Source organism: Peromyscus eremicus, chromosome 1, assembly GCF_949786415.1.
Source record: "Peromyscus eremicus chromosome 1, PerEre_H2_v1, whole genome shotgun sequence".
NCBI classification, from domain to species: domain Eukaryota; kingdom Metazoa; phylum Chordata; class Mammalia; order Rodentia; family Cricetidae; genus Peromyscus; species Peromyscus eremicus.
Genome location: NC_081416.1, coordinates 142,545,650 through 142,566,804, shown reverse-complemented (window position 1 = coordinate 142,566,804; position 21,155 = coordinate 142,545,650). Strand labels below are relative to the sequence as shown.

General features: G+C 40.5%; 1 protein-coding gene across 1 annotated transcript in view; it reads left to right on the top strand.

Annotated features, from left to right (window-relative positions):
• The window catches only part of Oca2 (OCA2 melanosomal transmembrane protein), a 294,501-nt gene that overhangs the window by 133,604 nt on the left and 139,742 nt on the right, over positions 1 to 21,155 (top strand). Inside the window, exon 18 of the mRNA XM_059273674.1 lies at positions 3,359 to 3,486. Within this exon, the coding sequence (XP_059129657.1) occupies positions 3,359 to 3,486 (128 nt within the window). The remainder of the gene's footprint in view (positions 1 to 3,358; positions 3,487 to 21,155) is intronic.

The following is a 21,155-nucleotide window of genomic DNA, read 5'->3' as shown; positions in this document are numbered from 1 at the left end:
TTTATTCAGACTTTTGACAGGAACCCACAGGTGCATTTTGCAAGGTTGGCTATGTTTCAGCTACAACTCTCCAAACGCTACTACTTCCTGGTTTCCTTTCATTTGCTCTACTGTGTTTTGAGTAATGTAACCAGTTTCCTATGTTGAGCGCACACAGGTCAGTGATTTGAGAGTGGAGCAAAGAATTTAATGGACCATCCACTTTTCATTTTTCATTTCCAATAGCTTGTATCACATAAGTTTGCACAAACACCAAGACAGCTGACTTTTTGAAAGTGATTTTGATAGACAGCCTGTAAGTTTTCAGCCACAGACTTTTTAAAGAAAAGTACATTTCTTTAAAACAAAGATATCTGTGAGTTATTAGTAAAATAATAAGGTATGTTTTAAGGCCATTATTAAAACTCTCAATTCAAGTGGTCACTATTTATTAATACTATTTTCTCTTTGGCAATTAACCTTGACAATCTAAGTTATATCAAACATATTAATATTGTTTTTGTGTAAAACTAAATGAAGGCAGTTAATATTTACAGGCTTGTTAGAAATATTGGGACTAGGGATTTTTCCTAATACTCTGAGTATCTCTGCTTTGGAGTCATCATGTTAGAAGCAGTAAGGTCTATATTGTGGGATATTTGTACACTGTGTGAAGGTGTATTGTTGTGATTGGTGTAATAAAAAGCTAAATGGCCAATAGCTAGGCAGGAGGTATAGGCGGGATTTCCAGGGAGAGAAAAAAGAGGAGGAGGAATTGAGATTGTGGGAGAAGCCAGGAGACACAGAGAGGAAACAGGAGGTGAAAGATGGAAGAGAGGCAGCACTACTTGATAGAACATAGATTAATATAAATGGGTTAATTTAAGTTATAAGAGCTAGTTAGGAAAAATTCTAAGCTATTGGCCAAGCTTTCATAATTAGTAATAATTAATTATGATAAATAACAATTAATAAATAAATAATAAATTAATTAATAAGTCTCCATGTAATTATTTGGGAGCTGGTTAGTGAGAAAGAAAGAGACTTGTTATAGGTCTGTCAACTATTTCATTTGTTGTGTGTGGTCATGTTTCAAGTTCTCGATATTTATAACTTTAGGAAGAATTTTGAAATTTTGTGATATTTGATCATTTCAGATGCTTTCCACATGCTTCCTTGTGGAAACTGTACTCTGTTGTCAGTAAATGACACAGCTCAATGTAACAAAACTCAGCAACATAGCTTTTTTTTTTTACTCTTTGCACAATATTGCTTAATTGCTATGCATTGCATTTTTTTTTCCTGAAGCCAGATGCTTTGGGATAGAATAGGTTATGTTGGGTGAAACACTGGTCCTACCATCTCAAGAAATCTAACACAATAAAGAGTTTTTCTTGTACTCGGTTTAGTGCTGATCAATAAAGATCCCTTTGGATAGGGAAACAACATGTTTTGATTCCATCATATCACAGACAGTTTCTACGTCACCTTGGCAGGGAAGGAATGGTGGCTGGAGCTGAAAGCTACCCTGGGTGCTGGTTAGGAATGTGGATCTTGTTTGCTCACAGCTTGGTGAATAGGTTGATCCTGTGACATCATCTAAGTGCACAGGACTGAGAAAACTTCCAGTAGGGAGAACAGCAGGGGTGAGGAGCTATAATGGTATACTTACTGATGTGAATAATGCAGCTGATTTCCTACGTTGAGCACACACAGGTCAGTGATTTGGGAGTGGAGTAAAGAATTTAATGGTCCATCCACCTTTCACTTTTCATTTCTGATAGCTTGTATCACATAGGTTTGCACAAACATGTAACAAGTCTTTCTCTGTCTTGCCAGCCAGCTCCCAAATAATGACATAGAGACTTCTTATTAATTATGAAAGCTCAGCCTATACCTTAGGCTTATTTCTAACTAGTTCTTATAACTTAAATTAACATGTTTCTATTAGTCCATGTTTTGCTTTGTGGCTTTTTTTTTTTCTATTTTTATGTCCAACTTCCTCTATGTCTTATTGACATCTCCCTTATGTGCCTAGATTCATTCCGAGATTCTCTCCTTTTCCTGGAAGTCCTACCTATCTCTCCTGCCTAGCTATTGGCCATTCAGCTTTTTATTACACTAATCACAGCAATATATCTTCACACAGTGTACAAATATCCCACAACACAAACGCTAAGACAGCTGACCTTTTGAAAGTGATTTTGATAGACAGCATGCAGCTTTTCAGGCATAGATTTTAAAGAAAAGTCCATCTAAACAAATATTTCTATGAGTTATCAGTAAAATAGTAAGGTATGTTTTAAGACAATTATTGAATCTCTCAAATCAAGTGGTTGCTATTTATTAACGTTCTTTTCTCATTGGCAAATGAGCAATTACACAAAGCATGCTCTGAAATATTTCCAATGTTCTTGTGTGATATGATTTGTGAGCTGCCTTACAATGCTCAGCCACCAAGAGTGGCTAGAACTTGCCCGGATGTTGATCAGCATAAAAACAGTCAATGAAAAAAATGTGTCTTCTTTGACATTCAGGAAATCTGAGGAGTAAGGGGACAGTCCTAACGACTTTGAGCCCTCTAAAGGCGGCTGCATTTCTCAGTCTAGCCTGATTTGTTGCCCTATTTCAAGGCTCTGTTCCCATTGAGGGAGGTCACTGTAATCATTCTGTGGATATTTATATCATATTCATCGGTAATACCCAAACACTAGAAACCATTGGGATGTCCTTAATGGGTAAATGGGATGCATATCATGGCATAGCCAGATAATGGCGTACCACTGACTGGTGAAAAACTTGACATTTGACTCACATAATATAAGGGAAGAACCTTAAAGTAATTGTGCTAAGTGCTGCTTTTCTGACAAGATTGTCTGTCCACTGAGAAGTAATTAGAAAAAAAAATGTGCCACTAGATCAACTGGGAATGCGAGGGCCAGAGAGTATCTCAAAAGTAGGACATTGTGTAACATACATGAGGTTTTGGGTTTGATTTGTAGCATTAAGAGGAAGGAGGAAGAGAGAGAGGAGACTACAACCCTACATTTATAGAGAATACAGAGAATGTAAACTGTGCCATAGAGATAAGAGATGCATGTTTTATTGGGAGTGTAAGTGCTCAGTGACAGAAGGATCTGTAACAGGACAGCGCATGGGTGGGCATGAGTTCTGGGGTGATGAATACACCCATTATCTCGATTGTGGTATTGGTTCATGAATATATACATAAGCTAAAATAGAAATTATACTTTTAAATGTACACAGTTTGCAATACAGCAGTTGTTTTCAATGCAAAATAAACCATTCAGAAGATAAAACATCCACTGGTGTGCTAGCAGTCGATACTTTACAGGATGGATTTTTGCTTGTTTTACAGGATGGATTGCGATTCTGGGTGCCATCTGGTTGCTAATTTTAGCTGACACTCATGACTTTGAGATCATTGTGCACAGAGTAGAATGGGTGACTCTCCTCTTCTTTGCGGCACTCTTTGTACTGATGGAGGTAAGACTGTGGAACTCTGGCTATGCGAACTTCCACTTGATTTTGGGTTTCCAGAGTGAAGCCTAAGGCTTCGAGTCTTTCTGCATCTTCACTGAATGGAAAATGATGGAGGTTCTTGTTAAGGTGACCAGTGTATTTTATCTCAGTCATTTGAATGCTTCTCACAAAAACCCATTAATTTGGTTGCTATTTCTTTTCTTTTTCCTCAACTGTTTTTGTAACATGTGAATTTATTTTAATTTAATTTGTTAATAAATTATAGCATTTGCTCAAAATTAAGACTGGAGAAAAAAATGGCTTGCTAGAGCAAGTTCATTGGGCAAAAGGAACTGACTTAGGTTGCACAATGTTGAGTGAATACTGTTTTTGATTGTGACTGTTACCAAATATATTCACAATATGTATTTTAACCTTGAGACATTGTTTATAAATGTGTGCCTTCCTCAAACAGAGAGGAAGAAAAAAATAACTAACAAAAATACTACTCACCATAGGGTCCCCGCTTAAGTAAGGGTTCATTGTATCCCTCATGTTTAACCTGCATTGTGCTTTCACTTTCTAAGGCAGAATTATTTCCCAAATTTCTAAATAATGGCTTATTTGACTCCTGGAAATATGTTTTTGATTTTTTAAAATTATTTTTAAAATTAGCATACAAAGTAGTGGCTTTTATTATGACAATTTCATGCACACATCATAAAATTATTTCTTACTCATCCCCCTTCTGCCGCACCTGCCCGTTTTCCCTGCTCTACTTTCACTAGCCTGTTCCCATCTCCCAAACAGTTCTCCCTTCTGCTTTCATGTCCGACGTATTCTATTAGCCCCTCCTTTCCCGCCCTTCTTCACTTCCTGACGATCTCTTCCTATTTTCACTTATGGTCCCTCATCTACACTCATGACTCTCCACACACACATACGTGAACAGTTAAATCTAGATTCCACGTATGAGATAAAACATGCAACAGTTGTCTTTCTGAGTCTGGCTTAAGACAGTTTCACAATGGTCTCCAGGTCCATCCGTTTTCCTGCAAATGTGATCTCATATTATTTTGCAGCTAAAAACTTTCATTTGTGTCTGTGATTATATATCCATCATGTGAATCTCTGTGTGTATGTGTGTATGAGCACACACACACACACACACACACACACACACACACATCTGTTTATGGACATCTAGGCTGATTCAGTGTCTTAGGTGGAGTCCCTATGAATGGTGCAGGAGTAAACACCAATGTGCATGTATATCTGTGGTATGTTAGCTTAGAATTCTTCAGGTACGTATCCAGGAGTGGTATACCTGGGTTGTATGGTAGTTCTATTTGGAGTTTATTGAAGAATATTTCCCAAGGCCCATAGAAGCTATGTAAGTTTATATTCCTACCAACGTTATATAAGGTTCCTCTTTCCCTTACCACCATTTGTTATTTGGTTTATCAGATGTTGGGGAATTTCCTGTGTTTTGATCCTATTCACTCTCCCTTCCCCAACTTCACTTATCACTTAACTTTGTGTCCCTTTTTTTTCCTTATTGGCTAATTTATGCTACCCAAACATTCTTTGATGTGTGGTCTTTCACTGGAGCATGGTTGACTTACCAGGGCCTACATTCTTAGAGAAAACTGCACATTCCATTCCAGCAGATAACAATTGCCAATAGCACCTCAGAAATCTGGGATTTAATCTGGCTTGGGCTTGCACAGGTGTTGTGCACGGTGTCACAAATGCTGTGAGTTAATATGTGGAGCTTCCCTGCCTTGTCTAGCAGACACTGTTTCCTGTAGTCATCCATAGCCTCTTAGACTCTTTGTACCACCTCTTCTTCAATGGTTCCTGAACCTTGGGGTGAGGGATGCAGTATAGTATTTCTTTAGGGATGGACATTCTGCTGTCTCTTAATCTGTGCACCTGTGTTAATCATTATCTTCTCTGATAATGGTTTTGAGATGCATGGATCTCATGGGATAATGATAAGCCCCAGGAGTCAGTTTAGTACTATGTCCATTGTGCAGAATAATAGTGGTAAATTATGGCCTGTGACCCATGACCTGTCTAGTCATACGCTCTTAGCCTGATGATGGTGCTGGCTATGGATTTCATCTTGTGGAGCTGAGCTTCAATCCAGGCAGAAAGAGGTGGGTTACTCCCATAATGTTCATGCCACTATTGCACCAGTGGGCATGTCTTGCCCGGGTTGTTCTAATGGTTGTGCATAGGGTTCACACTTTGTTAAGATGATTACTTACATCCTCTTGTAGCATGCTTAGCATCTTTCATCACTATGAAAGCTAGTCAGTAGTGATGAAGCTTCCAGGCCAATTTGAGTTCAATTCCTCCATGTACTCAAATATATGACATCTTTGGCAATAGGGTCTTCCTGTCAAGTTCTTGAGGGTAACCAGCAGCATTGACAATAGCCTATAATAATGTTTAGGGGTCTTTGATACCTCACTAGGCAACAACTCCTATAGAGGTAACCTGTTCCCAGTACTGGGTCTTTTATTTGTTAGCTTCTGTTGTCTGATAGGAACATTGTTGCTCCATTATGGGGAAACTCCATTTTGATCCTTGTTGTGTATGTGTATAGATCTATTTTAGAAGCTTCTAAGTAGTAGGTTTCCATATTAGTTTTCTCAAGTCTTTGGTTTTTTTTTTTTTTTCTGAGACAGAGTTTCTCTGTGTAGCTTGGATGCCTTTCCTGGAACTCACTCTGTAGCCCAAGCTGGACTCGAACTCACAGAGATCTGCCTGCCTCTGCCTCTTGTGCTGGGATTAAAGGCATGCACCACCACTGCCTGGTGTCTTTGGTGTTTTTTTTTTTAATCTCTCTTAGATTCCCTCTGTTCTCCCTCACCCATCACAATCTATCCCTTCCTATTTCTTGTCTCTTTTAACTCATTATACTAGTGCATTCTATCTTCCCTTCCTTGAAAGCCCTTCCCCGCAGGCCCTTATTAATTTCTATATCTTTATTGGTATTCCAAATAAAACACACATATCTAATCAAAGCTAACATCTACAATTGAGCAAAAACATTTGAATTTTGTCTGTCTGGGTCTCAGTTACCTCATTCAGAATGACTGTTTCTAGCTCCATCCATCTACCTTCTAATTTCATAATTTTATTTTTTCCTAATAGCTGAGTTCCAATGTTACACTGCCCATTGTGCAAATATGCCATATTTTCATTGTTCATTCATCAGTTCATGAGTATCTAGACTGTTTCCATTTCTTGGCTTTTGTGAGCACATCAGTAAACATGGATGAGCAAGTATCTTTGTAGTAGCATATAGAGTCCTTTGGGTACATGCCAAAGAGTGGTATATCTGAATCATGTGGTAGATGTAATTTTAACTTTTTGACAAACTTCCAACTGATTTCCATAGTGGTTACACAGTTTAAATTTCTGCCAGTGGGGAATAAGTCTTCCCTTTATCCCACATCCACGCTAGCATTTGTTGTAATTTTTTCTTGATGATGGCAATTCTGACTGTGGTCAAATAGCATCTCAAAGAAGTTTTATTTTCATGTTCTGATGCAGTAAGTTGAAGGTTTTTTTTTCTTCAGGTATTTATTGGCCATTTGTAACTCCTTTGAGAACTGCCTTTTGAGTTTACTGGCTTATTTTTTTTTTTTCAAGACAGGGTTTCTCTGTGTAGCTTTGCGCCTTTCCTGGAATTCACTCTGTAGACCAGGCTGGCCTCGAACCCACAGAGATCCTCCTGCCTCTGCCTCCCGAGTGCTGGGATTAAAGGCGTGCGCCACCACCGCCTGGCTTGAGTTTACTGGCTTATTTATTTATTGAATAATTTATTATTTTGATCTTAATATTTGAAGCTATTTATGTATTGCAGATATTAACTGCCTGTCTGATATGTAGTTAGCCAAGCTCTCCCCCCCCCCCCCCCGTTATGTATGCTGTTTCCTCATTTTGGTGATCATGATTTTTCTGTGCAGAAGTGCTGTGGGTATCGCTCTGTATAAATAAACAATGATTGGCCAGTAGTCAGACAGGAAGTATAGGCAGGACTAACAGAGAGGAGAATTGAGGGAACAGGAAGGCGGAGCAGGGGAGACTGCCTGGAGCCGCCGCCAGGACAAGGAAGATGTAAAGTACTGGTACAAAGTAAAGATTAATAGAAATGGGCTAAATATAAGAGTAAGAGCTAGACAATGATAGGCCTGAGCTAATGGCCAAGCAGTTTAAATAATGTAAGTGTCTGTGTGTTTATTTTATAAGTGGGCTCCAGGAATGGCGGGACTTGGTGGGACCTGGAGAGAAAAACTCTCTAACTACACAGAAGCCTTTTAATTTTGTATAATTCTTTTCTTCAATTCTCGGGGTTATTTTTCTCTGCTATTAGAAACCTTTTGGAAACGTCCAGGTGCCTGTTCCTTGAAGTATTTTTGTGCTACTCTCAGCAGTATCAGATTCTCAGGTCTTTCATCAAGGGTTTGGAGTCACTCTGAATTGATTTTGTACAGGATGAGAAAGACAGTTTTAATTTACCCCCTCTACACGTGGACATTCAATGTTCCCTGAAGTATTTGCTGAAGAGGCTGTTTTTTTCTCCTTTTATGTTTTTGGAACCTTTGTTAGGAGGCTATAGCTGTGTGAGTTTACTTCTGGGCACAGTGTTTTATTCCATTGGTCTACATGTCTGTTTTTGTGCTAGTACAGTATAATTTTTGCTATTATGGTTCTGGAATACAGTTTGAAATCAAGTATTATGATGTCTCCAGCCCTATTCTTCCTGCTTCATCATGCTTTGGTTACTTGGAGTCTTTTGTCTCCTATGTGAAATTTTAGATTTTTTTCCATTCTGTTGTTAATATTTTGATGGGGATTGTATTGAACCTGTAGATTACTTTTAATGATATGACCATTTTTACAATATGAAACCTGCCAATCTATAAACATGAAAATTCTTTGCATCATCTAGCAGATGTATTTAACCTTGTAACATTGTATACACTCAAGAACTGAACAATAGAGTTATAAACTACCCACCCACCCAACCACCTCATAATATTTTAAGTAATTTATGATTTTGTGTTAGGCTGTGTTCATTATTATTTTTGGCCATATACATTTCTGGGCCATGGCTGAACACATTTGATTCTGTCTTAAAATTTTCATTGAAGATGTCTTCACATTCTTCATAGGTTATTATTATTATTATTATTATTATTTTAACTTTTATTGATTCTTTGTGGATTCTGAGCCCACTCATCTCCCCATCCCCTCTCATCTGCCCCCTGCACTTGCAACCCCCACCAAAACAAAACCAAATTTAAAAGAAAAATCAAAAACCAAATAAAATGAAGAAACAAAACAGAGAGAGAGAGAGAGAGAGAGAGAGAGAGAGAGAGAGAGAGAGAGAAGAATCTTATTGTGGAAGCTGTAGCATGGCCTGCCGAGTCACACAGTTTACCCTTTAGTCCATTCATCTTTATTTGTAAGTGTCCATTGCCACAAGTCATTGGTCAGCTTCTGCTATGATAATTGGCTCTCACAGGGGTCCTCTTAGATATCTTCTTGTTGTCCTGTGTCATGGGGATCCTGCTGTTTTGGATCTGTACGTTTATCCTCTTTACCTGCTCCATAGATGAGGTGGATATTGGGGTGGGACAACTCATAGCTCTGGTTCTGGGCCTGGGTGGTAGCTGGGTTGGTCAGCTTGCTGGCTTTCCCTCATAGTCACTACCTGGGCAAGCTCTCCATCACTTCTCTGCCTAGCCCACCCAGTGCTGCCTGAATCAAGGAGCGGAGCCAATTCTTCTACTTTCAGGTCCTCAGATCCAGGTCACCCACACTCCTATCACCAGGGCCAGCTCTACTGTTTCGCTCAGGTGAGGGACAGGACCCTCTCTTCCAATAGCTGTAGAAGCGACGGGGGCGGGGGGAGGGGAGTCAACTCTCCTGTTCTCATTCACCTCCGCCCTTTACAATAGAGTCAGCTTTAGTGTGTTCCTCAGGCAGGGTGCAGGGCCTGTTCTCCTGTGCTGCAGCTGGTGAGGGGCGAGGCTAGTTCTCTCACTCTCCTGACCCCAGGGCCAGCTCTCTTGCCTGCCACAGGTAGCAAGTTGTGGGGAGGGGAGGGCTTCTTTCTCTCACCTGTGCCTCTGCATAGTAGATGAGGCTGGGGGCAGGGTCAGCTCTAGTATGCTCCCCAGGTAGGGTGCAAAGCCCACTTTCTTGTGTGCTGCAGCCAGTATTATTGTTTTTTGAAGACGCATTGAACATGATTTATTTCTGATTTCTCTCTCTATGAGTTAATTTTGGTATATAGAAAAGCTACTAATTTTTTGTTGTTGTTGTTTGTTTTTTTTTGAGACAGGGTTTCTCTGTGTAGCTTTGCGCCTTTCCTGGAACTCACTCTGTAGCCCAGGCTGGCCTCGAACTCAGAAAGATCCACCTGTCTCTGCCTCCCAAGTGCTGGGATTAAAAGCGTGCGCTACCACCGCCCAGCTGAAAGCTACTAATTTTGCAAGTTTATTTTATATCCTGCTACTTTACTAAAAGTGTTGACCATATCTAAGAATTTTCTAGCAGAGGTATCAAGATCTTTTAATTATAGGTTCATTTCTTCACAAATATGGATAATTTCAATTTTTCATTTCCTATTTATATTCTTTTTATTTCTCTCACTTTTCTTATCATTGTAGTAAAGACTTCAAACAGCATATTGATAGGAGTGGAGAGATGAGTTATTTTTCATTTCAGAGTTTAGAAGATATGGTCTACTGTACAGAACCCTAAAAACCAAACCAAACCAAAACAAAACAAAAACAAACAAACAAACAAAAAGCCCTCCCCCCAAAACCCCAAATAACCCAAAGAATGAAAACAACAAAAAGTGGGCCTGATATCCAAACAGACACTTCTCAAAATGAAAAAAAAAAACAAAAAACAAAAAACACAAAAAAAGGATTGCTAAAAAAATCTCAATAAGTGCTCATCAACCTTATTGGGAAATGCAAAGATCAACTAAACAACCAACAGCAAATCCTGGAGAGGATATGGGGAAAAGGGAACTGTCATTCATTATTGGTGTGATCTCACTGGTTCCGCCACTCCAGAAACCAGTGTGGAGATTTTAAAAACAACTAAAAAATACATCTACCACATGACCCAGCTATATCACCACTTGGCATATACCCAAAGACCATATGTACTTACAGGTATTTGCTCAGCCACGTTTATTACAGCTCTATTCACAATAGCTAAATCATGAAAACAACCTAAATGCCCTTCAACCAATGAATAGATAATGAAAATTTGGTGCATATACACTATGAATACCATTCAGCTGTAAAGAAAAATAAGATCATAAAATTTACAGACAAATATTTCTAGAAAAAGTCATATTGTGTGAAGTACCCAAGTCCCAGAAAGACTGATGTTGCATGTTCTAGCTCTTCTGAGTTTCCTAACCTCAAATCTTCAGATTGTATATATAATAACTGCAGAAACCAGAAAAGTAAAAAGGTGTGTGCCTGTGTGTGTGCGTGTGCACATGCGCACATGTATGTGTGTTTGTGTGTGTGTGTGTGTGTGTGTGTGTGTGTGTGTGTGTGTGTGTGTGGCCAGATCTGTGTGGCAGCAGCATGTAGAGGGTCTGGGGTAGAAGTAGAGATCCTTTGATTTTTTTTGACCAACTCTCCTGGAGTGAGGAATGCAATACAGAGCTAGAAACTGAGGAAGGCCAGTGGTCTCTGTCTCCTAGAACTGTGCCCTATCTTCATACCTCCATCAGGCTAAGCCTGTGGTAGGGGGAGAGGAAATTGGTTGTGATTCAAATGCCAGTACTCTCATGAAGATTTACGAGATGCCTTTGTTGCATACATCATAGGACAACTTCTAGAGACATTAACGTCTTAAAAATAACTTTATTGTCATGACTGTTTTGTTCCAATGTGGTCACTCTGAAGCCAAGCTCTCCATATTCCTTCCTTCTGGCCTGTTGATTTTCTTGTCCCCCATGGTCAAAGACTGGTGATTTCGAAGAGGGAATCATTCCTAAGCAATCACTTCAGCAGCTAGTTTTTCTTCGAGAGGTGTTTGTGAGTTTAATCATGTCAACTCTGACATGAGAGAGTCCTCTGTAGTGTGTTGATTTGAATAAGAATTGCCCCCATAGGTTCATATACTTGAATGCTTGATCACCAGGGAGAGTGGAACTGTTTGAAAAGATTACAAGGATTAGGCGTCACCTTGTTGGAGTAGGTGTGGCCTTGGTGGAAGAAGTGTGTCACTGGGGATGGGCTTTGAGCTTTCCAAAGCCCATGTGAGGCCCAATCTCTGTCTGTCTGTCTGTCTGTCTGTCCCCCCTCCCTTCCCTGCGGATTAGGATATAGTTCTCAGCTACTTCTCCAGCACTACATCTGCCTTTCACCATAGACTAAGCCTCTGAAACTGTAAGCAAGCTCAAATTAAAGGCTTTTTTTAAAAATAAGAGTTTCCTTGGTCAGGGTATCTCTTCACAGCAAGAGAACAGCGACTAAGAAATGTAGCAAAGCAAGCCCAGTCACCAAGAGTGTTTAAAATGGACCTGGAATATTTCAAAGATTCAGTGGTCTTTCTGGGGCATTTTTCTCCATGTGGGGGTATTATGTACAGTTTTTTTTTAATATGGGTAAATTTTCCAAATTGCCATTTACTTCCATATTTCTTTAATTGGAATACCCAGGGCTTTGTCAGATTAGTAGAGCACCCATTAGAAGCAGATGAGATCCACTGAAACTGGATTGCGCCTGCTTTACCCACAGTGCCTACCACCCCTCGTCCAGCTGTGAGTGTGAAAGCAGTGATGGTTCTGAGAGGAGGGTTGTATGGCCTTTGCTTTCTTGGGTGTTTAGTGTGGATTGTTTTAGATTTTTTAATCCTCTTTCCCCCCCCCTGCACATCTTCTTTATAGCTTTATGGTATTTAATAACCTACAATTGATTTTTTAAATATTTTTTCCTTTGTCTGTGCCAGCCTAGTAATACTGGAGCCAAACTGAGCATAATCACTTAGTTGCCTTGCCATGAAGGAAAGGCTGTAACGTCTCAATTTCTTCTCATTTATATTCATTACCGTACTGCAGCATCCCAAAGAACCAGGCAGCTCCCGCACAGAAGCACGAGATGGGAGAAGGTGTCTTTGATGTCTATCCAGCAGTGTAGATACAGGTAGAACCGATTATCTTCATATTAAGAAGTCAGGATGTGATTTTGCAAAATTTAGTTAGATGTTTTTAGACTTTTCTATCCATAATAAGAACACAAAATATTTTCCCTTAGGGGGAAAACACTAAGTGATTTAATCTGTGGCTGAAATTAATCTTAAAAAACAACAACAACAACAGTTCAGCAAAGATTCTGTTTTCTCTTAATTACAGAGAATTCTGAACAGCTGTTGGTCAGCTATTAGTCAAGAGGCAATTCTGGCACAGAAGCCAATAGGATGGTTTTCTAACTGTAGACGAGGAAGGCACTTTTGCCTCAGTTTCCTTACTGTGACTCAAGGCCCATCCGAATATTTTAGTCTATTTGTTGATATTCAGTCTTCTGAATTCTTTTATCATCAGCAGGAACTGAGTTTATTATTACAGCATTAAAAAAAATCTGACTAAACATTGTATGGAATATCATTTTCCAGAAATTTCAGTGATTCTTCAGCTTGAGTAGGCAAACACACGGGAATTGAGGCTCAAACAAGCGTGTACCCAGTGTCACCTTGAGGAAGCCAGTCCTGATACTTCCAGTCCAGCACAGGGTGGGATGGGGGAGCCCAGCGCTCACTCTGATGACATCCTACCCCCACGCAATGTTTACTGGGCCGAGGATTTTCACAGGTAACTGAAAACGGCCTACAATGCTTTTCCTATATTGTGAACGATGACCCGAGTTCCCTGTCCAGAGCTCTGGCTCTGAATCCCCATTCAAACTGACTCTTCAATCCCTTTCTATATTTTGGGGGTTCTCTACCCTTTCCTGCCTTTTAGACTGAAGTTCTCTAGAGCATATTTTGGAGCTAATCACCATGTGCCCTTTGCTTGCAGCTCAGAAACTCTGAAGCACAGAGGGTCAGAAGGACTCTGACTAACCCTTTTGAACATGTTTGCATCCACAAAACCATGTGCCCTGATGCTTACCCGAGTCCACTTGCAGTGTTGGCTGAATGGTGATCTTCTGTTTTACTGGTTCTTTTGGCAGTTACTTGATGAATTCATCTGAAATGAGGAGCCGTTAATCCTTCTCCTTAACTTGTTTGTGCCATTTATTTATTTATTTATTTATTTATTTATTTATTTATTTATTTATTTATTTATTTATTTATTTATTTATTTATTTATATTATTTTTGGTTTCTTGAGACAGGGTTTTTCTGTGTAGCTTTGCACCCTGTCCTGGATCTCGCGCTGTAGACCAGGCTGGCCTTGAACTCACAGAGATCCACCTTGCCTGCCTCCCGAGTGCAGGGATTAAAGGCATGTGCCACCACCGCCAGGGGGCCGTCTGGTTTTTGCTGTGTTCTAAGTTTACACCACCACCTGTTTTGTGGTTCTGTTGTTCTACCTTTGGCCGTGTGGGCAGCTTCACGGTTCTTTTGACATCCTAATCAGTTTTCAGGCTTTTTCTTATTTTCTGGCCACAACACAGCATTCCTGATGCATTTTGAGCGTTACCTTCACTCTCCCTGGAATCCGCTGTGTCTTAACTCCCGTTACTGGAGAATGTGGTACTCTAGAGGTGGGGGCTGGGCACTGGGTACTCGAGCTGCAACATGGCTGTTGCTGATTTCTGGGTCTCTCATAAATATGGTCAGATGTTTTCAAACCATCCTAGCACACAACCCTTTGTCCATGTGAATTTTTGTGACAGTCTCTTTCTGAGCGTGTTGAGCCTGATGGGGCTCATTGTTGTTTTTTGGCGCTCTTACCCTGCAAGGAAATGTCACGAAACACAACAGAATCCACTAACAAGAGTTTTATTAAGATAAGGGAGAGGGACAGATGTGCACAGGCCTGTGGAAAGACACGTGAGTGAAGTGGGACCGGGAATCATGGCGCCAGCTTATAAAGGCTGGGCCGTGTCTGCATACACAGACCCATGTGGCTATTCCATGTATGCGTGTAGATCACATGGTTGCGCTGCCCGCTTTATGCAATCAGGCAAAGTCATGGGGTCCTGGTCATGTGAGACGTTTTGACCTGGAAATGACTAGGCAGAAGTGACTAGGTCCCGCCGGACATGTGTGACCATGTCCAACCATGGGGGCATGTTGTGAATCCATATTATCCTGGACTCTTTTTTTTTTTTTTTTTTTAAAAAAAATGGCAGATGAGTGTGTATGGGGCGTCGTTTCTCTCAAAGACTGCTTCCGGCTGACTGGTGGACGTCGGTTGGCTCTTGGGGGGAATGGGGGAGGGTAGCTTCTGAAGTCCTGGGATGATGCTGTCCTCCTTTGCTCTGGAGGTGTCCATCCTTCATGGTGTGGCTGGGAACCTTTTGTCTGACAAGATACTGGTGACATAGAAAAAGCTTAGAGAGAAAGGAATCATTATTATTTTATTTTTTGGAGTTGACATTTATCTGAGGTAGATCTGGCCTGTCCAGATGGAGACATGTTTAAAAAGTGGCTGTGAGAGAATTAGTGGTTAATATGGTGTTTTAGTACTCTGCTTAATTTTTTACCTGAGACAAGCTTTATTAGAGGTAGTTTATTTGAGACACCTGTTCCCTTCACTCATGACCCCTCAGATTTCAGGCCATCACCACAGGTCTGCCTCTGGCTGTCCTCATTACATCATGCGCTCAGAGCATAGTCCTCCAGTGACCGCAGGACTGCCAGTTCATGCTCCTGTATACAACAGAACCATCACCTCAATCAAAACTCTGTTGTACAGGATTTTGTTTTCCAATATTTCTTAGGATAATTACCTTCTCTGTGTTTTTCAATATGGACTTGTTATGTGTTTGTAATGCTGGTTGAGGATTTGTGAAGTAAAGCCATACAAAATAGCCACAAAGACAATCACTTCTTCCTCATAAATACTACCCTGTTCACTTTCTTTCATCTTTTTAACTTTTTTTCATGCCTTTTTGTAAATGGCTCATATATAACTAGTTTCTAGTTTATCCCTCTTGTATTTCTTGTACAAATAAGTAGACATTAATGTTTTGTAAAATTCTCCTTTCTATTACATGAGAGGAAATATGAAGTATACAACTTTTCTCATTTTACCTTTCAAAGCCATAACAGTCTTGGAAATCAGTTCTAGTCGGTTCACAGAATTCTTAACTATTGCACAGCTAAGTGTACGCAACATAGTGAATATGTCATCGAATCTCCCTCTTTTATGGAGGCATTTAGGTTGTTTCCAAGGTTTTATAACCCAGAAGTACTGCTCTGTATGGTGATATTTTATTTGTGCTGAAATGTTAATAAAGTTGCCTGGGGGTCAGAGTTAACAGCAAGCCATTTAGCAGAAGTCTGGCAGTGGTAGCACACGCCCTTAATCTGATCACATGGCAGTCAGAGTCTCTGTGTTCAAGGACATAGCCAGCTTAGATATACAGGCCTTTAATCTCAATACCAACCATAGAGACCTAGAAGTCTGTATAGACAGGCAGTAATGGAGGAGGTCATGTGGTTGGGTTTAGAACCAATGAGAAGGCAGAACAGAAAGTCAATAAAAAGACAGACGCACAGGAAGTAGGTCTCTTTCTCAGGGGAAGTACGGCAGTGGCATCGGGTGGTAAGAAGGTGGTCTTAGCTCTTGGTTACTGCTCTCTGATCTCTGTGCTTTTTACTCGGTATTTGGCTCTGTGTTTCTTATTTAATAAAATCGTTTAGAATTACATCTACAGCTCTGGTCACATTTCCTTTCAAGTTTTCTTATTTTTAAATTAATTGTGTGTCTGTGTCTGTGTGTAGGTATAGACCCATGAGTGCAGGTATCAATGTTGGACAGAGGAATTGGATCCTCTGGAGCTGGAGTGACAGGCAATTGTGAGATGCTGTAGAAGGTACTGGACACAGGACTCAGGTTCTCTGCAAGAGCAGAAAGCGCTCTTAATCACGGAGCCATCTCCAGCCCCTCTGCTTGTATTTCCTTAGTGAGTGAACTGACATCCTTTTCCTGATGGAGAGCCATTTTCACACCTTTTTCGTGATGTGCATTCATGTCAAATTCTCCATTTTTCTTTTCTTCTTGAGAGGATCTTGCTTTCTCTCCTAGGCTGGCTTAGAACTAGAAATCTTTCTGCCTCAGCCTCCACATATTGCAGCCTCCACAAATGTGACCGCCACACCTGTCTTGTTTTCCATTTTCTATTGAGTTTTGTTACACAGTTTTAAAAGTTCTTCATTTATTACGGAGCAGAGCTCTTAGCTATGATGCACGCTGCGACTCTCTTCTCCCAGTTGGACAGTTGTGTTGTGACTTTGCAAAGTGCTTGTCATTTGTTTTTGTTATGCAAATTTCAGATCCCTTTATTTATCAAATTCATGAATTATGCATGTGGACTTTTGTTTGTATTTAGCAATATTTTATGGGCGCCCAGGCTAAAAAGGAAATTATCCATTGCTTAGATGTCATTATTTTTACTGGTAATGCTCTGACTCATTTGGAATTCTTGTTCTGCTTGGATCCAATTTTATTTCATGTCCTCATTGTCTCAGTAGCACTCACTAAACAGGACAGTGTTATTGGGAGAGCTAGATGCCACTTCTGTGTGTACTGACTTTCCAGATAGGAGTGACCTGTGATCTATGTGTCCCGTGGTCTACTTATCTACTCATGTACTGTACAAAGCTGTGTGAAAATTTTGGTTTGCTTTTAATGTTTGGTGGGCTCAATTATCCCATAGTTTTTCTTTTTCAGTACATAATTTTGCATTCTTTTTTTTGGTATCAACTTATCTAACTCAACAAAATAGTTTGCATATATTCTTGGTTAAGACTGCAACAAATTTAGAAATTAATATAAAGCAACTACTGTGTATTTGTTTTTTCATCCAATCTAAGAACAGAATGAGTCTTTGTCTATGCTCAAGTCCACGTTGATGTCTTTCAAGAATGTTTTAAAATTATGTTGTATAACTTTTGTAGGTGTTCTGTTCAATGTATTCTAAAACACAAATCTCTGTTTATATTGTGCACATTATTCTTTACCAACATATTTACTTAGTTTACTGTGTGAAGACCCTCATGTGTTTCTTTGTTATACTAGAATGGAACCTAGGGCCTCACACTGCTAGTCAAGTACTCTATTACTCAGCTCTCTCAGCTAGAACACCAATTTTTGAAGTTAGATTGTATATTAGTTACTTTTCTTGTTAGTGTGTCCAAACATTTGATAAGAAGCAACAAACTTCCAGTGACATTAAGCAGAGTAAACATGCCCTTCTGAAAAAGGAGTAACAAGAGGATTGTTACTCTTGTAACAAGTAGCAAGGTGAGATTGGACCAAAGCAAGACCGAGATCCCACAAGGCAAACAGAACCCCTGAAGCTCTGTTCAGTATCGGCTCTTGGTGGCAATATCTGGGTTCCAATCAGCTTGTGTAGTCCTGAACCTCCCCTTCTATTGCCTGTGGTGGATGTGCCCCACCCCCCTTCTCTCTCTGTCTTGCTCCAGTTGGTGCCTGTAGCTTTTCTCAGCTTGTGTCCTGTGTTTCTCACATCTATGATATCCTGTGGTATCTGGTACAACTTACGCTTCACCTTCACAGCTTCACACACAGCCTCCTCTGGAACTCATGGAGGAAATCCAACACGGCTAGAGGTGGCCTGGCTTCTGCAGCCCTCCAGAGCCCTGGTGCTGGTTGTGATGTCATCCCTCACACTTGTTCTGTGTATCTGTAAAACCAGCACTACGTGGATGATGTCGACTTCGCTGTCAGCCTGGCGCCTTTGGGTCACAGCTGCACATAGCTTCTGTGTGTCTACAAGGAAGGGTGAACCTGAGAAAACACTCCACCAGGCAGATGTTCTCTCTTTCAAGTGACTTTGCATTGTCACGCTCTGAGGTTCCTGAAGTTTGGATTCTTGCCCCCAAGGCACGTTTCCTGCTGTCACCGGGTCAGTCACCACCTACATACTTCTGCCCACAGCTGAACCTGGATCACGCTCTTTACTCTGCCCCACCACATGTCTTTTGCATCTTTTTCTTCACATTCTGTTCTCTCTCTCACTGCAAATCTGGGTAAACCCAGGAAGCAATATAACCAGGCTGCAGGCTGATTGAACTCTGCTTTAAAATTTCTTCTGTCAATAACTTAGTCCATTCCTTTTGAATTTAGTCTTACTGAAGTTTTTAGGACACAGACGGAAAACAGTCAGATTCATAACACACATGGATGCCAACCCAATTTCTTTTTTTTATTTAATTTTTTTTTTTTTTTTTTTTTTTTTTTACATTTTACATACCAACCCCAGTTCCTCCTCCCTCCTCTTCTCCTATCCACTCACCCTCCATCCTCAGAGGGGGTAAGGCCTCCCTTGGGGAGTCAACAAAGTCTGGCATACCAAATTAGGCAGGACCAAGTTCTTCCTCCCTGCATCAAGGCTGAGCAAGTTATCCCTCCACAGGGAATTGGCTCCAAAAAACGAGTTCATGCACCTGGGATAAGTCCTGGTCCCACTGCCAAGGGCCCCACAAACAAATCAAGGCACATTCAGAGGGCCTAGTCCGGTCCCATGCAGGCTCCCCAGCTCTCAGTCCATGGTCTGTGAGCTCCCATTAGCTTGGGGCAGCTGTCTCTGTGGTTTTCCCATCATGATATTGACCCCCCGCCCTCCTCTTCAATTGGACTCCAGGAGCTCAACCTGGTGCTTGGCTGTGAATCACTTTTGATAGAGTTTGTTCTCCCTCTGAAGCTTCATGAGCTTGAAGCTATCTGCATTTTTCTTGGCATTTGTGTTAGTTTTATGTGGTGTAATGTCATTCATGAAGCAGTGCTGTTTACTGTGTTAAGAAAGCCACAAGGCATGACAAAACACATGATGAAAGTGTATTAGGAGAAGGAACAGAGGGGAATGTGCTTTAGGCCTATGGAAGGTATTCGTGGAGGGAGAGGAAGAAGGAGAAGGGGAAAGGGAGGAGTCTGTGACCTGCTTTTTATGGATTCCCCTCCACATTCGCATATGGGTTTACATAGCTATGCCATGCATGCACACAGATTAAGGATTATGTAAGACCCTGGGATGACTAATCGTTTTGCCAGCTCCTGTGCTGTCATGTAGCTGGGGGAGTGGCCAGTGGCCAGGAATTCCAACAATTGGAAGAATTCCACACTTGCACCAGAATGACCCATTTGTCTCTTTTTACAGAAACATAGGGCTTCTTTAGCCTGCAGCTCTAACTGCTGCCACATGATCAGGTTCATCAGAGCAATAACCCTCTTCTCTGCACCAGTTTTCTGTGTTCCTTTTATTGACACTATGACCAAATACTTAAGAGAAGGAGGATTATGTGGCTCACACAATCCATCATGTTGGGGAAGGCATGGTGGTGGAAGCATGGGACAGTGATTGTTCTGTGTCTGCCGTCTGAAAGCAGAGGAAGGAGTCCCGGTGCTCACTAAACTTTCTTCTTTTTAATCAGTCTGGGCCCCCAGCACATGGGATGGTTCAACCCCTGCTCAGGGTATGTCTTCCCTGCTCAGTTCAACTTGTCTGGAAATTCTCCCACAGATGTTCACAGAAGTCTACCTCCTAGGTGAGTCTAAATCCAGATACACTGATAATGAAGAATAACCATCACAGTGTGTGTGGTGCCCTTGACATCACATCTTGAATATTGAATTATAGCAGAGATACATGGCCAACAGGGGAGGCCGGAAACTGCTGTCTATGGGATGGTCTGCTTGCTGAGTGGCTCTTGGCTGGCACCTGGAACTCAAGTTTAAAAAGTAGTCTTTTCATTCTGTAACTGGTATGAGTGGTTTACTGTGCCAAGACTGTCCATGCAATTTCATGTATGCTAAAAACCCGAATTTCTTCTAGAAGTCTGGAACTTTGTTATGTATATAGAAAAGAGTGACCCCATTAATAACGTAAGTCTACAAGTGTGTCTCTGGAAGAAACATCATACACTGTATTCCTATATCCACTGTATTCCCATCACCCTGTTTCTGTGTTCTCCCTCTGTGATCTGGTGGGCCTTCTTTCTACACCATTGAACTACATGTTAATCAAGTGTACAACTATACATTCAAGCCCATGAATTCTAGCAAATCTCTAATTGTGACGTTATAGAGGAAATGCTTTTAGCATCAGTGTATTAAATGAGACACTGACATTGGAGATGGTCTATTCATTTTATCACACTGAGAAAATATATTTTAGTTCATAATTTCTTGAGCATTTTAATTATTATTGGGTACTGATTTTTCTAAAGATTGATTTTTTTCCTTCCAGAATTTATAGTGATAATTTTCCTCTTAGATCAATTAATGTAATTTAAGCTATTAATTAATTTAATATTATTGAAATAACTTTCAATTTTTAGAATAAATCATCTTTGTCTTGAAACATTTTCATTTAAAAAAGTTTTTATTAGCATATGTTAATTATATATAATAATAGGTCTCATCATGATTTTTTTAATATGCATGTATAAGATATTTTGATCATATTCACCCAGTTGCCCTCTCTGCCCTCCACCCACTCC